The sequence below is a fragment of the Notolepis coatsorum genome (assembly GCF_963971535.1).
Source record: "Notolepis coatsorum genome assembly, chromosome: 5".
NCBI classification, from domain to species: Eukaryota; Metazoa; Chordata; class Actinopteri; order Aulopiformes; family Paralepididae; genus Notolepis; species Notolepis coatsorum.
In genome coordinates, this window is record NC_140169.1 from 51,374,006 (window position 1) to 51,392,847 (window position 18,842).

Below are 18,842 nucleotides of genomic sequence, written 5' to 3' on the forward strand. Positions count from 1 at the left end.
CACTCTGCAGTAAACAGCCATCACTGGTATAGAGTGTCTGGTCAGTAACATGGGTCTCCCAGTCCCTCCACTCTGCAGTAAACAGTCATCACTGATATAGAGTGTCTGGTCAGTAACATGGGTCTCCCAGTCCCTCCACTCTGCAGTAAACAGCCATCACTGATATAGAGTGTCTGGTCAGTAACATGGGTCTCCCAGTCCCTCCACTCTGCAGTAAATAGCCATCACTGGTACAGAGTGTCTGGTCAGTAACATGGGTCTCCCAGTCCCTCCACTCTGCAGTAAACAGTCATCACTGATATAGAGTGTCTGGTCAGTAACATGGGTCTCCCAGTCCCTCCACTCTGCAGTAAACAGCCATCACTGATACAGTGTGTCTGGTCAGTAACATGGGTCTCCCAGTCCCTCCACTCTGCAGTAAACAGCCATCACTGATACAGAGTGTCTGGTCAGTAACATGGGTCTCCCAGTCCCTCCTGCTCTGCAGTAAACAGTCATCACTGATATAGAGTGTCTGGTCAGTAACATGGGTCTCTCAGTCCCTCCACTCTGCAGTAAACAGCCATCACTGATATAGTGTCTGGTCAGTAACATGGGTCTCGCAGTCCCTCCACTCTGCAGTAAACAGTCATCACTGATATAGAGTGTCTGGTCAGTAACATGGGTCTCCCAGTCCCTCCACTCTGCAGTAAACAGTCATCACTGATATAGAGTGTCTGGTCAGTAACATGGGTCTCTCAGTCCCTCCACTCTGCAGTAAACAGTCATCACTGATATAGAGTGTCTGGTCAGTAACATGGGTCTCCCAGTCCCTCCACTCTGCAGTAAACAGTCATCACTGATATAGAGTGTCTGGTCAGTAACATGGGTCTCTCAGTCCCTCCACTCTGCAGTAAACAGTCATCACTGATACAGAGTGTCTGGTCAGTAACATGGGTCTCCCAGTCCCTCCACTCTGCAGTAAACAGTCATCACTGATATAGAGTGTCTGGTCAGTAACATGGGTCTCCCAGTCCCTCCACTCTGCAGTAAACAGTCATCACTGATATATAGTGTCTGGTCAGTAACATGGGTCTCACAGTCCCTCCACTCTGCAGTAAACAGCCATCACTGATATAGAGTGTCTGGTCAGTAACATGGGTCTCCCAGTCCCTCCACTCTGCAGTAAACAGTCATCACTGATATAGAGTGTCTGGTCAGTAACATGGGTCTCCCAGTCCCTCCACTCTGCAGTAAACAGCCATCACTGATACAGTGTCTGGTCAGTAACATGGGTCTCCCAGTCCCTCCACTCTGCAGTAAACAGTCATCACTGATACAGAGTGTCTGGTCAGTAACATGGGTCTCCCAGTCCCTCCACTCTGCAGTAAACAGTCATCACTGGTACAGAGTGTCTGGTCAGTAACATGGGTCTCTCAGTCCCTCCACTCTGCAGTAAACAGCCATCACTGGTATAGAGTGTCTGGTCAGTAACATGGGTCTCCCAGTCCCTCCACTCTGCAGTAAACAGTCATCACTGATATAGAGTGTCTGGTCAGTAACATGGGTCTCCCAGTCCCTCCACTCTGCAGTAAACAGCCATCACTGATATAGAGTGTCTGGTCAGTAACATGGGTCTCCCAGTCCCTCCACTCTGCAGTAAATAGCCATCACTGGTACAGAGTGTCTGGTCAGTAACATGGGTCTCCCAGTCCCTCCACTCTGCAGTAAACAGTCATCACTGATATAGAGTGTCTGGTCAGTAACATGGGTCTCCCAGTCCCTCCACTCTGCAGTAAACAGCCATCACTGATACAGTGTGTCTGGTCAGTAACATGGGTCTCCCAGTCCCTCCACTCTGCAGTAAACAGCCATCACTGATACAGAGTGTCTGGTCAGTAACATGGGTCTCCCAGTCCCTCCTGCTCTGCAGTAAACAGTCATCACTGATATAGAGTGTCTGGTCAGTAACATGGGTCTCTCAGTCCCTCCACTCTGCAGTAAACAGCCATCACTGATATAGTGTCTGGTCAGTAACATGGGTCTCGCAGTCCCTCCACTCTGCAGTAAACAGTCATCACTGATATAGAGTGTCTGGTCAGTAACATGGGTCTCCCAGTCCCTCCACTCTGCAGTAAACAGTCATCACTGATATAGAGTGTCTGGTCAGTAACATGGGTCTCTCAGTCCCTCCACTCTGCAGTAAACAGTCATCACTGATATAGAGTGTCTGGTCAGTAACATGGGTCTCCCAGTCCCTCCACTCTGCAGTAAACAGTCATCACTGATATAGAGTGTCTGGTCAGTAACATGGGTCTACCAGTCCCTCCACTCTGCAGTAAACAGTCATCACTGATACAGAGTGTCTGGTCAGTAACATGGGTCTCCCAGTCCCTCCACTCTGCAGTAAACAGCCATCACTGATATAGTGTCTGGTCAGTAACATGGGTCTCTCAGTCCCTCCACTCTGCAGTAAACAGTCATCACTGATATAGAGTGTCTGGTCAGTAACATGGGTCTCCCAGTCCCTCCACTCTGCAGTAAACAGTCATCACTGATATAGAGTGTCTGGTCAGTAACATGGGTCTCTCAGTCCCTCCACTCTGCAGTAAACAGTCATCACTGATATAGAGTGTCTGGTCAGTAACATGGGTCTCCCAGTCCCTCCACTCTGCAGTAAACAGTCATCACTGATATAGAGTGTCTGGTCAGTAACATGGGTCTCCCAGTCCCTCCACTCTGCAGTAAACAGTCATCACTGATATACAGTGTCTGGTCAGTAACATGGGTCTCCCAGTCCCTCCACTCTGCAGTAAACAGCCATCACTGATACAGAGTGTCTGGTCAGTAACATGGGTCTCTCAGTCCCTCCACTCTGCAGTAAACAGTCATCACTGATATAGTGTCTGGTCAGTAACATGGGTCTCTCAGTCCCTCCACTCTGCAGTAAACAGTCATCACTGATATAGAGTGTCTGGTCAGTAACATGGGTCTCTCAGTCCCTCCACTCTGCAGTAAACAGCCATCACTGATATAGTGTCTGGTCAGTAACATGGGTCTCGCAGTCCCTCCACTCTGCAGTAAACAGTCATCACTGATATAGAGTGTCTGGTCAGTAACATGGGTCTCTCAGTCCCTCCACTCTGCAGTAAACAGTCATCACTGATATAGAGTGTCTGGTCAGTAACATGGGTCTCCCAGTCCCTCCACTCTGCAGTAAACAGTCATCACTGATATAGAGTGTCTGGTCAGTAACATGGGTCTACCAGTCCCTCCACTCTGCAGTAAACAGTCATCACTGATACAGAGTGTCTGGTCAGTAACATGGGTCTCCCAGTCCCTCCACTCTGCAGTAAACAGCCATCACTGATATAGTGTCTGGTCAGTAACATGGGTCTCTCAGTCCCTCCACTCTGCAGTAAACAGTCATCACTGATATAGAGTGTCTGGTCAGTAACATGGGTCTCCCAGTCCCTCCACTCTGCAGTAAACAGTCATCACTGATATAGAGTGTCTGGTCAGTAACATGGGTCTCCCAGTCCCTCCACTCTGCAGTAAACAGTCATCACTGATATAGTGTCTGGTCAGTAACATGGGTCTCTCAGTCCCTCCACTCTGCAGTAAACAGTCATCACTGATATAGTGTCTGGTCAGTAACATGGGTCTCTCAGTCCCTCCACTCTGCAGTAAACAGTCATCACTGATATAGAGTGTCTGGTCAGTAACATGGGTCTCTCAGTCCCTCCACTCTGCAGTAAACCGATGTTTTATTTTTGGTATCCCGTTTCTCTTTATCCAACCAGGAGAGAGGAACTCCAGCAAATATGTGCTTTAAACAGGTAAAATCATCTGCCAGCTAATGTGGCAAGATTTCATGAAATAAGTAAAAATATCTAGGGTTCTTCTCTCTATGTCTCTTTAACCCATGTTACTGACCCTGACACTCTATACTAACTCTATAAACTAACCAAGTGGTAAATACCAGTGTTAAACTAACTTAACTCTTAACAAAACAATACCACTTACAGCACCTTTTAACCACGAGAGTGATGTAGGGAGTCATATCAGGCTGGTCCGAATCCTGACACAAATTATTTTTTTTTATATGTTTTTTTATAGCATTTTCAGCTTTTTTGGTCAACGCAGGACCTTTTGGCCACGCAGGACCGACAGGAGGAGAGAGGGTGAAACGGGAGGAGAAGAGGGGAAGACATGCGGCATATGGCCACCGGGTCGGGGAATCGAACCCGGGGCGACCGCTTCGCGACTCAGCCAGCGCGCTATGTGGTGTGCTACTGGAGCGCCCCCACAAATGAGTTTTTAGGCAACCGTTGCCATTTAAGAAAACACCTGCCATATAAAAGAGACCCTTTTGTATTCCCTGGGTTTGAATGTACTCCCAATATCCATTTCTGATGCTGCGTTGGCTCCTTTTGTGACGTAGAAGGTGGTGGATCAGAGGCGTGGCTTGTGCCTTGTCAGAAGCGCCACGTTTTGAAGAAGACCCACGCGGCTGAGAGACGCCCTTCCAGATTGACTGTGTTCAGACAATATATCACTGAAGAGGGAGACTGTTTTTTATTTTTAGTAATATGTATTGGCTTATGAGGAGTCTTGCAAAGATTATAACTCATCCTATAGCGCTCATTCATAATTCTCTGTGTGAAGTCGGATTGTTTCAGTCAAATATGGAAGAACCTTGAAATACTTTTTGATTAAATCTTTTGGGTGGAATGATTTTTTCCGTCTGTGTTTATATCAATCATGGATATTGAAAGAGGATTCCCTTTTACTTTTATACAGGTGATGTTCTGAGAGTCAAGAAACACATAAACGTTACATAACCCTTTCACTACCACACTACAGAAGGTTAACCTTTCACTACCACACTACAGAAGGTTAACCTTTCACTACCACACTACAGACAGTTAACCTTTCACTACCACACTACAGAAGGTTAACCCTTTCACTACCACACTACAGGTTAAACCTTTCACTACCACACTACAGAAGGTTAACCCTTTCACTACCACACTACAGGTTAAACCTTTCACTATCACACTACAGAAGGTTAACCTTTCACTACCACGCTACGGAAGGTTAACCCTTCACTACCACACTACAGAAGGTTAACCCTTTCACTACCACACTACAGAAGGTTAACCCTTTCACTACCACACTACAGGTTAAACCTTTCACTACCACACTACAGAAGGTTAACCTTTCACTACCACACTACAGAAGGTTAACCTTTCACTACCACACTACAGAAGGTTAACCTTTCACTATCACACTACAGACGGTTAACCCTTTCACTACCACACTACAGAAGGTTAACCATTTCACTACCACACTACAGCAGGTTAACCTTTCACTACCACACTACAGAAGGTTAATCCTTTCACTGCCACACTACCAAAGGGTCAACCCTTTTCACAACCACACTGCACGGTTAACCCTTTCACTGCCACACTACCAAAGGGTTAGCCCTTTCACTATGACAATACAGAAGGTTAACCCTTTCACTACCACACTACACGGTTAACCCTTTCACTCCCACGTGACAGGGTTAACCCTTTCACTACTATCTAGTGTGGTTAACCTTCTGTAGTGGTAGTGAAAGGGTTAAAGGTGTGACTTGATGACGGGAGTGGGAATCGTAGAGACAAACGTTTGTCATTCTGGGGAAGTCTCTCATACCAGGAACTATCTCTGCGCTGCGTTTGGTGGAACCCATTATTTCATTTGATTTGATTGATCACAGTAAAGATGGAGTGTAAACATTAACAAATGAGTCCGTCTTCGTCCATAGACCTGTTCGCTGTCCACGACTCTGTGCGCACGCGGCAGTGGGGCAAAAGGAACGTAATCCTGGTCAGAACAATGGGACATTGATTGATTGATTGATTGAACATTTTATTAACAGATTGCAGAATGGGTACAATACAGTACGGCTCAATACACACAATTGTTAAGGGGATGCAGACCAGAGAAAGACTTTCGTCTTGTTTACATCAGGGTCCCCCATTTTCAATTCATCAGGACATATATGACATACAGATAGACAGTACTGTTGCATCTAGACATTTATGACATACCAGATTTACAAATACAGTACTGTTTGTGATACAAAAAGAGTAAAAAAAAAAAAAAAAGAGTACATGCATTTTCGACGAAGAAACTACATTGGAGGAGGTGGGGGGACTGTACATTGGAGATGGGTAGGTGGGGTAACTGTACATTGGATTATCGACGAAACCTTACTTGGTCCCAAGAAAAGGGTCTCGTCTCGTGTATTACTGGGTTAGGACATTTACTGTACATTGGAGGGGGTTGGGTTAGATTGATTGAAAATTGTATTAACAGATTGTAGAATGGGTACAATACAGTACGGCTCAATACACACAATTGTTATGGGGATGCAGACCAGAGAAAGACTTTCGTCTTGTTTACATCAGGGTCCCCCATTTTCAATTCATCATGACATATGACATACACGACATACAGATAGACAGTACTGCTACATCTATACATTTATGACATACCAGATTTGCAAATACAGTACTGTTTGTGATACAAGAAGAGTCTAAAAAAAAAAGTATATACATTTGACGAAGAAACTACATTGGAGGAGGTTGGTTTGATTGATTGATTGAAAAGTTTATTAACAGATTGCAGAATGGGTACAGTACAGTACAGCTCAATACATACAATTGTTAAGGGGATGCAGACCTGAGAAAGAGTTTCGTCTTGTTTCCATCAGGGTCCCCCATTTTCAATTCATCATAAAGGAAGGTTGGTAGGAGGGTTGGTGGGTGGGGTGCAGGGGAAACTACATTGTAGGTGGGGGGGGGGGGGGGGGCGTAACTGTACATTGGAGGTGGGGGGGGTAACTACATTGGATTATCGACTAAACCAGGGGTCGGCAACCTGCGGCCTCGAGGCCGCATGCGGCTCTTTAGCCAATCAGCTGCGGCTCCCTCGCCCCAAAAAAATTATAAAAATAAAATATTTAAAAATATTTTTTCTCCTCTTCATAAGAGTTTGAGGTTTTCCTTTGTTATAACAGGTAAAAACAGCAATTAAAAAGTCAAACAAATTCTTTTTGCTTTATAATCCCGTTAATGCAACAAACTGTGTGCTATAAGTATAAAGTATAATAAATCGCAAATTACTTTGGGTATGCAATTGTCAGGCGTTTTATGCTAAATGTGGGGTATCTGAGCATTTTATTTTGTGGGACGGGGGAAAAGTGGCTCTTTTGATAGTAAAGGTTGCTGACCCCTGACCTATGCTGTCCCTTTTCTCCTTTTATATTTACTTTTGAACCCCATACCCAGGGCCGTATTAACGACCGGGCCGTTTGGGCCGCGGCCCTCTAGTGACGATGTCATACTGTGACACTGAAATGAAAAAATATTTCATCAACTAAAATATTTAGTCATCTAAAATATAAAGTACATCACACCCGTGCCTCTCCCTGCCGTCTGCAAGTGGCTAATCTTGAGTTTCCGACCCCCCAGTAAGCTAACCATGGATAAATCCAAAAAAAGGAAAGTCTGAGGAAAATAGAGGGTTTAATTCAGCGTGGACAGATTAATTTGCTTTCATGACTAACAATGCAGGCTTACCTGTAGCCTATGCCTGATATGTGGTGCAAAATCTGTGAACAACGAAAAATTTATTTTTTATTTTATAGATTTTCCACAAATAAGGGAAGGACTCAAATAGAGCTGCATAGTTCAGCATTTTATTTCAAAGTAGGTCTACATATGCCAGTGTTTTTTCTCCTTTTCTGTGTTTTATTTCAAAGTAGGTCTACACATGGTAGTCTTTTTTTTTAAAGTGGACTACTTTTTATTTTATAAATGTTCCACAAATAAGGGAAGGACTCAAATATACCTGAATAGTTCAGGGTTTTATTTCAAAGTCGGTCTACAGACACCAGTGTTTTGTCTCCTCTTCTGTGTTTTATTTAAAAATAGGTCTTACAACCAGTATTTTTTCTCCTCTTCATAAGAGTTTGAGGTTTTCCTTTGTTATAACAGGTAAAAACAGCAATAAAAAGTCAAAACTTTCTTTTTGTTGCTTTTGTATTTTATTTTTTTATTATTTTTTAAACAAACACATAAACAAACATGACAACACACGATAAGATATACAAGCATTAGTTGACAGTGCACATCCAATGAAATCACATTTTAGTTAATTGTCTTATACAGGATACACCCTTAATACCTGTTATCTAAAAACCTACACACATATGCTCTAGCTCGTACCCCCCCCCTCCCGGACCCCCCATTTGATAATCCATCCATTATCCCTAGCTCCTAACCAGACACTACCATTATATGCTAGCTTTTATTTTCTCCACCACTTCTAACCACAATGTCATTTTGGATTCATTGAGACCCAAAATTCTTGCTGTAGATATTTCTTGATAGATCACATCGAGATATGTAATAATCCAGACCTTTCGGCAAATTTTTTCCAGTTGGAACCATCGTGATGCTATCAGCTTTTTAGCCACTGTGATACCCGATAAAACCAATCTCTTTAGCTGTGGATGTACTGCACACTCAAAAACATCATTCAGCAGTAATACAGAGGGGTGTACAGGTATATTCCAAGTTAAGAGATTTGATAATTGCTGGGTCACCTCTTTCCAGAATATCTTAACTGGTGGGCAGTCCCAGTACATGTGCATAAATGTCCCCTCGTCCCCATTTGTACATAAGGAGCATTTGGAGTCTTGTATAAGACCCATTTTTTTCAGTCTTATAGGAGTGAAGTATGTCCTGTGAATATAGTTAAGATTGATTTGTTGATGGTCCGGGTTCCTTGATGTGAGTCGAACATTTGCCCAGGCTTCTTGCCAATCAAAATCACTTTCCAGGTCTGGTATATCCCTCCTCCAGACGGAGTCTAGGTGGAGGGTTTCATACGAGGACGTTAGTAATTGATGATAAAAATCTGAAACAAAACCTCTCGATGTCTCTCTTTCATAGAAGAATTTGTGGTCTTTTTGTTGCTTTATAATTCCATTAATGCAATAAGTATAAAGTATAATAAATCGCAAATTACTTTGGGTATGCAATTGTCAGGCGTTTTATGCTAAATGTGGGGTATGCTTGGGGATATATAAAACGTTATACACTGTGTTATCTTCATTTTAAGGGTAAATAGGTTGTGCGGCTCCCTGAGCATTTTATTTTGTTGGAGGGGGGAAAAGTGGCTCTTTTGATAGTAAAGGTTGCTGACCCCTGGACTAAACCTTACTTGGTCCCAAGAAGAGGGTCTTGTGTATTATTGGGTTTAATAGGACATTTATTGTACATTGGAGGGGGTTGGGTTAGGACATTTACAGGGGCCAGTTTCGAATTGCAGTCTCCCATAAGTGCTCTTTGAGAGTGGTTTTGAAAGTGGGTAGTGATTCACATTCCTTTACAGCTGTGGGTAGGGTGTTGATGTGGCATAATTGCTAAACGTGTTTAGTCCCTTGTTTGAGCCGAATCTGGGTTTAACATGATTTGTGGAGCTCCCTCTGGTGTTGTGATCGTGGTATTCACTGACCTTTGGGAAGTATTTTGACATGTACATGGGTACCTTAGTCGTGTAGCGTATCTTGTAGACCAGGCCCATTGCAAGTTGCTAGTCATCTACTCTAAGCCATCCTAGGTTGTCAAAGTGGGCAGGGGTGAGGTGGGTTCTAGGAGTAAGGTCAATCAGTAGTCTGACCAGTTTGTTTTGAGATGTTTGTAATTTTGTTTTTAGCGCCTTTGAGGTGCTTTGGTACCATGAGGTGCAAGCATAGTCGTAGTACCCTTGAATGAGTGCTCCTGCCAGAGTCTTCAGGGTATTCTTGTTTACCAGAGAGGAGATCCGGTAGAAGAATCTAGTTCGTTGGTTGACTTTTTTTTATTACATTGGATGCCATTTTGTCACAGGAAAGATTTGCCTCTAGGATGGAACCCAGGTAGGTAATTTCATCTTTCCTTGTGACAATATTGTCACCCACTGTAACTGAGAAGCCGTCGGTCTTGCTGAGTTTGTTATTTGAACCGAAGAGAATGGACTCTGTTTTGCCCATGTGTAATGATAGTTTGTTATCAGCGAGCCATATGCAGATTTTGCCTAGTTCCAAGCTGAGGGTTTTTTCAACCTGTAACTTGTTCTTGTCAGAGACCAGCAGGGCTGAGTCGTCCGCGAACAGGAACAAGTTGCAGTCACAAGCTGACGACATGTAATTTGCATAAATTATAAATTAGGAACAGTAGCGGTCCTAGTATGCTTCCTTGTGGAACACCACAGCTCACTGTGAGGGGGGGGGTAGAGTACCGTTTACCTCCACCATCTGTTCTCTCCCCTCCAGGTAGGATTGCATCCAGCTCACTGATAGACTATCAAAACCAATTGCTTTTAGCTTGTCAATCAGAATGGAGTGATTGACAGTGTCGAAGGCCTGTGTTACAAAGGATCAGATTAAACCGAATATATATATTTATTGATTGATATATATTGCATAATATTTGTATATCGTTTGATATCCCTTGTATATTCCTTGTACATATACACGGAATATCCCTTTAGCCTAGTACAGACCATAATATTTCATTCTCCTATTGGACAGCGGTCCACAGGCGCCAAGGCCATGCCTCCAAAGTCAGGTTCAAAGTCACCGCCGGGGACATGCCTGGACAAGAACGGTATTGCGCAAGGATATGAGACAGGAATAAAGCTGGTACTAGTTTATTCATCTAAGCGTATAAATACGGCGCAGGTGAATACAGAAGCACTTAGTCTTAGTCAGAAGTCTTGGTAACTAAAGTTGAAGCCTCACCCACGATACGACGTGCGGTGAAGTATGGCCTGTTTGGCCCCAAATAGAGCATTGAGACCGCGTGCGAATTAATAACTGAAGTGTCATAGTTTAACGCTGTACCGTCGAGTGCGACCTATTCTATTAAGTCAGTAATAGTCTATTTGTGTATAGTGTATCGTGCGGCTAAAGTTCTACAGTGACCAGCATCACCAACGTTTTCCTCGTATCAGCTAGAGTGCTTATCCAGGCTGGGCTGCTTATCATGGCGCTTTCACCCGAGGGGCCCTAGACGAGGATCGTGTGGACACTGGATTATCTACCCGACGACTGCATAGCCCTTTTCGGCTGGATTATATTTGCTTTTGGTCCTGTAATTAATGGAGCGGAGAAACGCTGACACCCACAAGTGTGTGGGATTTACCCTGTGAGGAGCCACGTCGAGTCTGCCCCTCAGAAGCCTGAGGCAGGCTAGCTTTCTTCCATGTGGAGCTACATGCTACGGAGAACAGCTGTATTCGTCTGTGGATCAAGATCTTATTGCACCGTCTCCCGTACTCGGAGTCTCCTTATCATCGTTGACCCAGACTCTACTACCGACAGATCCTCTACCCTTGCTGGCTTACAACCGGGGGGACCCTTCCAGTATCTCCCGCTATATTACTAGTGTACCATAGATATAATTCCCTAAGATTCAGGTTGTATGATTACCTCCTGCGTAATATGAGAATGGACATTCGTTATTGATTTGCCTACGCACATTCCTTTGCCTTATAAGCGCATTCAAAGTGAAGTAGTAAAGTATATTATGTACCTTTTGCTGCAATAAATACTTAAATACAACTTTGTGTGGAACCGATTTCATTGTGGGGAAGTGTTCATCATTAGATACCTATGTACTGTATGGCCAGTAGGAATGTACATAAAGACGGTAGTGGTTTAATGATACCATACTTATCAATACAGTCAGGGAATTGTACCCCTCAGTTACAGCCTGTCTTTAGTAATATTATTATATTACTATTATTATTGACATTATTATTTTGCACATGCTATATTTTATGTTTGTATGCCAGTGGTGATGTTCCTAACAAATTTCGTTGTACCAACAATGACAAATAAAGATCTATCTATCTATCTAGCATGACCATGCCGCAGTATTTGCCCACGTCCACCTCTTGTTTGATGTGGTCGTTCAAATAGAGAAGGCATGTGTCAGTGGAGTGGGATGTTCTGAAGCCAGAAGATTAGATTACTTTTCGACCTGTTCGTATACTATTTTTTCCATGAATTTCGAGATGGAGGTAAGAATAGAAACAGGGCGGTAGTTGCCTGGGTCTAATTTGCTGCCCTTTTTGTGCAGGGGGGGGTTACTCTCGCAATTTTGAAGTATTTGGGTATGTGTCCCTGTTTTATGGAGAGGTTTATTATGTGTGTGATGACTGGGGTGATGGCGGCTGCTGAGTCTCTGAGGAATTTGGAGGGGATGTTGTCATGGCCAGTGGCCTTGTTAGGTTGGAGGGCGCTCAGTTTTTTGAGTACCTCAGCTGTTGTTACCATTTCTAGTTTGAAATAGTCTTTGCGGACCCCTAGGTTATTGTAGTATGATGTGTTCTACCCCAAAATGCCCTGAGTGGGAGGGTAGTTTCTTTACTAGTGTTGTGGCTATGTTTGTGAAGAAAATGTTTAAGTAATTGGCCACATCCAGCTTGTCTGTGATGAGTGTGTTGTCCGTCTTTATGTTTATGTTTGAAAATAGTATACAGGTATATAGTACTGTTACATTTGTGACATATACGATGTGCAAATATACAGTAGTTACCCAGAGATCCTAACAGAAAATATATACATATGATGGGGAGGAGAGTGTCTATTAGGAGGGGGGGGGTTGGACATTTACGGTGGCCAGGTCCAGCCTCCCGTAGGTGCTCTTTAAGGCAGAAGGAAGAACAGCTTATCTAGTCCTGCCCCTTTCTGACAATATCAAAACGCTTACTACATAAGAGAGAAAATAAAAATAAGCTTAAAAACCATACTTTTTTGTTTAGAGCAAATCAAAACATTCCCTGAGAGCTATACTATCTATAGTTCCTCAGTTATGTATGTCTATCTCTCTATGCTTTTCTGTATCTATTTCTGAATTGTTGTTGCTCTGTTTCGTTTCCACTTGTAGTCCGTTCCATGAAGCTGCCCCAAACTGAAATGCACACGCTTTTGCAATGCAAACCCTTTCACTACCACACTACAGATGGTTAACCCTTTACTATCACATTTTATTTAAATTTTTAATTGAGCTTAGCCCAAAATGTCTCCAGCGTTGTTTATCGTCTTTCCACGGGGTGGTATATCGCGATGCAATCGAGATAATCACAATATACAATTCTGGCTGCTGTCCGAATTGACAATAAAGAGCACATAATTGTCTCTGAATTTCTCACAAAATCCGATCTGAAATGTTTGAGGGAATGTCATTTGAAAATTGCAGTTTTGGTTTGATGTCAGTTGCCATGCAGTTCAATGATATTAACATTGACCGAGTTACATATTTCACATACCTTTTAGATTAGATAGTAATATACAATGTACAGGTGATTAAACTGGCTATAACAGTTGTTGTAACAACATGTAAAATAGTACTACTGAGTAATAGTGCTATTCAGATGTATGTACTGAGTTGTATATGTAGTGATACAGGTATAAAGACACTGACTGGCCAGCAGTGTAACTACTAACTAGTAAGAGTAGGTCAGGGATATGTACAGACAGATGTGGAGATATATATATATGGTATATACAGCATTCAGTGTTAGGTTGCAAATAAGACGACTGTTTTCTTTGCATTCAAGTTTATTTCACGCTCTCCACAGCGTAGTGGCCACAGCCTCCGTACAGTCCAAAACAAGTGACGCACAACAACAGCACCCATTCCCCTCTTCACAGATTACCGTAAAGGCTGCAGTAGAAGTTAACTTAACACAGTTGTATGCAGGTGTATAAGTAGTAATAATAGTGAGCATATATTGTGATTAGTGCCGTCAGGCGATTAAAAACATTTATCTAATTAATTACAGGATTTGTAATAAATTAATCTAATTAATCGCATTTTAATCGCATAACCATTTTATGCCTGATATTCTATATTCTATAATCATATTTCATGTGTCTGGATGGCAGAATTCAGTACTGTATCTACAAAACCTTCTGTTTAATCATCTTCCATCTATTAATTTGCTTAGATTTTTCAGGTCTGGTCAATTTGAGCATGGTGTTATTCAGTCAAAGATTAAAAAAAATGTATTGATATTCTCATTTGGTTCATTACAATTTACTCAAAATAAAATGTTCATTCAATCAATCACCGCGCAGATTGATTGCTTGAATGAAAATGTTATTAACAGATTGCAGAATGGGTACAATGCAGTACGGCTCAATACACACAATTGTTAAGGGGATGCAGACCAGAGAAATACTTTCGTCTTGTTTACATCAGGGTCCCCCATTTTCAATTCATAATGAATTGTAAGTAAGGGGTGCAACTTGCTCCGTGCAATCCATTCTTTGTGGATCTAGCCCACAGTATTTCTGACACTGGGAATACATTCCCTGAGATTCATAGAGTCCCTAGAATCAGATACCAAGAACATGCAAATGTACCATATCAAAAAAAAGTCTGTAAATGTGTATTCTACATTCTTATGGAATGAATGAGATAAAAAAAAAAGAAATGGTAATAAATTTTGAGTTAATTTTCATAACGCGATAATTAATCTAATTAACGCGATAAACCGACAGCCCTAATTGTGATATATATTCATATTGAGAAACTCGAATTAATGTAATCTACCCTCACTCAATTTCAAAGAACTACAATGGGTGGGTCATTTCAATTTCCTGATACCTCGATTGTCTCCCATCAGCTTCCCACTCTTGTTGGAACAACTTGTTTCAATTCTCATGTGTTCCATACGAGCTCTCGCCAGACGCACCAAGCTCCCGGTAGCCCCCCAAAAAACTACTTTAATACAAAAACATTTCATTATTACTTCATCTCCCGACAGCCGGGCTGCCCCCCCCCCCCCCCCCCCCCCCCAAAAAAAACGTTATACCTGTGCAAATGAAATGGAAGACTTTTCTATCACTTTTTTTTAAGGCCTTAAATTGAGAATCATGAGAATTAATACTTTAAAAGCTCTGAAGAAAAGGATCAACCTATACTCAAGACCCCCCAACACACACACACTTCCAGTCCGACTCATAATAAACAGTACATATCACAGCGTTGTCCTTCAAAGAGGTTTCAGTTTTATTCAAAATTGTGTAGTTCTTTTTTGTTTTTAAATTAGAATGAGGCTATGATTTGATTGCCTTTTTTAAATGCACTGATTTATAAAAAGAAAAAAAGCTTTGGAGAAAGTGAACATGCTTTGGAAAAGTTTTTTTTTACCGCATTAAAATTGTTTTATATTCACACTCCATACAAAGAAATAGGTCTTGTCGCAGACACAAATGTTTCAAAATAAACGTTTTAATTGACGAGACATTTAACACATTGTGCGGCATGTCGGTGTTCCGATGGGGACCGGCCGGAGACACTATGACGCTGACAGGAGCTGAGAACATTGTCCCCTTCTAGAGAAACCCTTCCAGTGGAACCTCTCTCTCAGCGTCCTAGTCTTCTAGAGAAACCCTTCCAGTGGAACCACTCTCTCAGCGTCCTAGTCTTCTAGAGAAACCCTTCCAGTGGAACCTCTCTCTCAGCGTCCTAGTCTTCTAGAGAAACCCTTCCAGTGGAACCTCTCTCTCAGCGTCCTAGTCTTCTAGAGAAACCCTTCCAGTGGAACCTCTCTCTCAGCGTCCTAGTCTTCTAGAGAAACCCTTCCAGTGGAACCTCTCTCTCAGCGTCCTAGTCTTCTAGAGAAACCCTTCCAGTGGAACCTCTCTCTCAGCGTCCTAGTCTTCTAGAGAAACCCTTCCAGTGGAACCACTCTCTCAGCGTCCTAGTCTTCTAGAGAAACCCTTCCAGTGGAACCACTCTCTCAGCATCCTAGTCTTCTAGAGAAACCCTTCCAGTGGAACCACTCTCTCAGCGTCCTAGTCTTCTAGAGAAACCCTTCCAGTGGAACCACTCTCTCAGCGTCCTAGTCTTCTAGAGAAACCCTTCCAGTGGAACCTCTCTCTCAGCGTCCTAGTCTTCTAGAGAAACCCTTCCAGTGGAACCACTCTCTCAGCGTCCTAGTCTTCTAAAGAAACCCTTCCAGTGGAACCACTCTCTCAGCGTCCTAGTCTTCTAGAGAAACCCTTCCAGTGGAACCACTCTCTCAGCATCCTAGTCTTCTAGAGAAACCCTTCCAGTGGAACCTCTCTCTCAGCGTCCTAGTCTTCTAGAGAAACCCTTCCAGTGGAACCACTCTCTCAGCGTCCTAGTCTTCTAAAGAAACCCTTCCAGTGGAACCTCTCTCTCAGCGTCCTAGTCTTCTAGAGAAACCCGTCCAGTGGAACCACTCTCTCAGCATCCTAGTCTTCTAGAGAAACCCTTCCAGTGGAACCACTCTCTCAGCATCCTAGTCTTCTAGAGAAACCCTTCCAGTGGAACCACTCTCAGCGTCCGAGTCTCCCAGCAGAACCACTCTCCCAGCCGTCACGTCCACGCAGGTCTGGACCGTTTAGACAGAGGCTCTGAGTCCGGGGCTTGTGTCAGGGCCGTCTCTCCGTCGCTGTCGTCCTCTCCGTCGCTGTCGTCCTCTCTGTCGCTGTCGTCCTCTCCGTCGCTGCCGTCCTCTCCGTCTGCGAGAGACAAAACAGAGAGCAGAGATAGGGCTGCACGATTAATCGATTTTAAATCGAAATTGCGATTTGGAATGATGCAATTATCAAATCGCAAAAAAAATGAAAATCGCAACTTTTTTTTAAATTTATTTAACCAGGAAGTCCCATTTGAGATACAAGATCGGTTTGGGAGAGGGAGGTAAGGGGTTTTAGATTGTGTGTTGTGAAGTTTAGACTTCAGAGAGGGAGAGTAAAGTACAGAGAAAAAGGTACCGTTGGGTACCGGTGTCGACTCCCAGGTAAAAAGAAACATGTTCAGGCTCGGTGTCCCGAACAGACCCACCGCAAGCCGCATTTTACAATAAACCTCTGTGGGGCTGCTTTAAAAAAAAATTATAATCGCAAATTTAATCGCAATCGCAATATCCGTCAGAAAAATCGCAATTAGATTATTTCCCAAAATCGTGCAGCCCAGAGAGTCCAACCAGGAGAGTCGTTGAGTCTAATGTTTTGCTCTCAGGACTTTGTGAAAAGACAACTGGTACCGGATCTCCTCCCTGGTAAACAAGAATACCCTGAAGACTCTGGCAGGAGCACTCATTCAAGGGTACTACAACTATGCTTGCACCTCATGGTACCAAAGCACCTCAAAGGCGCTAAAAACAAAATTACAAACATCTCAAAACAACAGACTACTGCTTGACCTTACTCCTAGAACCCACCTCACCCCTGCCCACTTTGACAACCTAGGATGGCTTAGAGTAGACGACAGAGTACAGCAACTTGCAATGGGCCTGGTCTACAAGATACACTACACTACACGACCAAGGTACTCATGTACATGTCAAAATACTTCCCAAAGGTCAGTGAATACCACGATCACAACACCAGAGGGAGCTCCACAAATCATGTTAAACCCAGATTCGGCTCAAACAAGGGACTAAACACGTTTCGCAATTATGCCACATCAATGTGGAACGCCCTACCCAAAGCTGTAAAGAAATGTGAATCCCTACCCACTTTCAAAAACACTCTCAAAAAACACCTAAGGGAGACTGCAACTCGAAACTGGCCCCTGTAAATGTCCGAACACAACCCCCTCCAATGTACAGTAAATTACCAAGTATGGTCTTGTCAATATTCCAATGTACAGTTTTGTTTGTACAGTTGTACAGTGTCCCCCACCCACCCAACCCCCCCCCCCCCCCCCACCCACCCAACCACCTCCAATGTACAGTCCCCCCCCACCTACCCAATTCAATGTACAGTTTCTACGTCAAATGTATATACTCTTTTTTCTGGACTCTTTTTGTATCACAAACAGTACTGTATTTGTAAAACTGGTATGTCATAAATGTATAGATGTAGCAGTACTGTCTATCTGTATGTCATGTATGTCATATATGTTACGATGAATTGAAAATGGGGGACCCTGATGTAAACAAGACGAAAGTCTCTCTCTGGTCTGCATCCCCTTAACAATTGTGTGTATTGAACTGTACTGTACCCATTCTGCAATCTGTTAATAAAGTTTTCAATCAATCAATCAAACCAGGCTGCTAGTTAGTGAGTCTCACCAGCACCAGGCTGCTAGTTAGTGAGTCTCACCATCACCAGTAGTTAGTAGTTAGTTAGCTAGTTAGTGAGCCTCACCATCACCAGGCTGAAGCTTCTCCTGCTCCACCAGTTCACTCAGTAACGACGACACCTGCTGCTTTAACCTCTGGACTCCCGTCATCATGGAAGTCAAGTTCATGTTTTCTATTTGATATCTGACCTCCTTCTTCATCCCGTCTCTGTATATGAGCTCTCCTCGTAGAACTCGCTCCCGGGCCGCCATGTTGTTTCTCCTGTGTGACCACGTGACCCGCGACCTTTCAACTCCGCCTCCGCTCCGTTCGACGTGACGTCAGATCCGGTCAGAGGGGCGCGTTCAGCGGAGAAGCGTGACTCGGTGACTTGAGACTTTCGTGCACATTAGTTACATTTGTGCATAATGCAATAAATAAATAGAGCTTTTGGATGCCCTTCACAAAAGGAGCAATTAACAGTAAATTATCTTTAATGAAAATGTCAACATAAACGTTATTGATTATAAATCCTGACATATTGGCAGTGGGCGAGTGCATAATGCAGTAGCCTGCTGCCAAAACAAATACAGTTCTGTCATCAACCAAATGTAACTTTGTACTCTATTATCAAAACTAGGAGTTGACTCTGTTGACTCTGGTTTTTCTGTTCTGTTACAATAAAGAAAGCGAGGAGGGGGGGGGGAATA

The 18,842-nt window shown here is 43.2% G+C and overlaps 1 protein-coding gene across 1 annotated transcript; it reads right to left on the reverse strand.

Moving 5' to 3' along the window:
- Nucleotides 1-15,305: 15,305 nt before the first annotated feature.
- Nucleotides 15,306-18,410, reverse strand: LOC311228602 (uncharacterized protein). The gene is made up of 2 exons (XM_084314519.1): nt 18,218-18,410; nt 15,306-16,582 (listed from the first exon to the last, which is right to left on the reverse strand). Exons 1-2 carry the CDS (start codon nt 18,402-18,404, stop codon nt 16,437-16,439), a joined length of 333 nt encoding a protein of 110 aa, XP_084170645.1. The 5' UTR covers nt 18,405-18,410; the 3' UTR covers nt 15,306-16,436.
- Between the last annotated feature and the right edge of the window lie 432 nt (nt 18,411-18,842).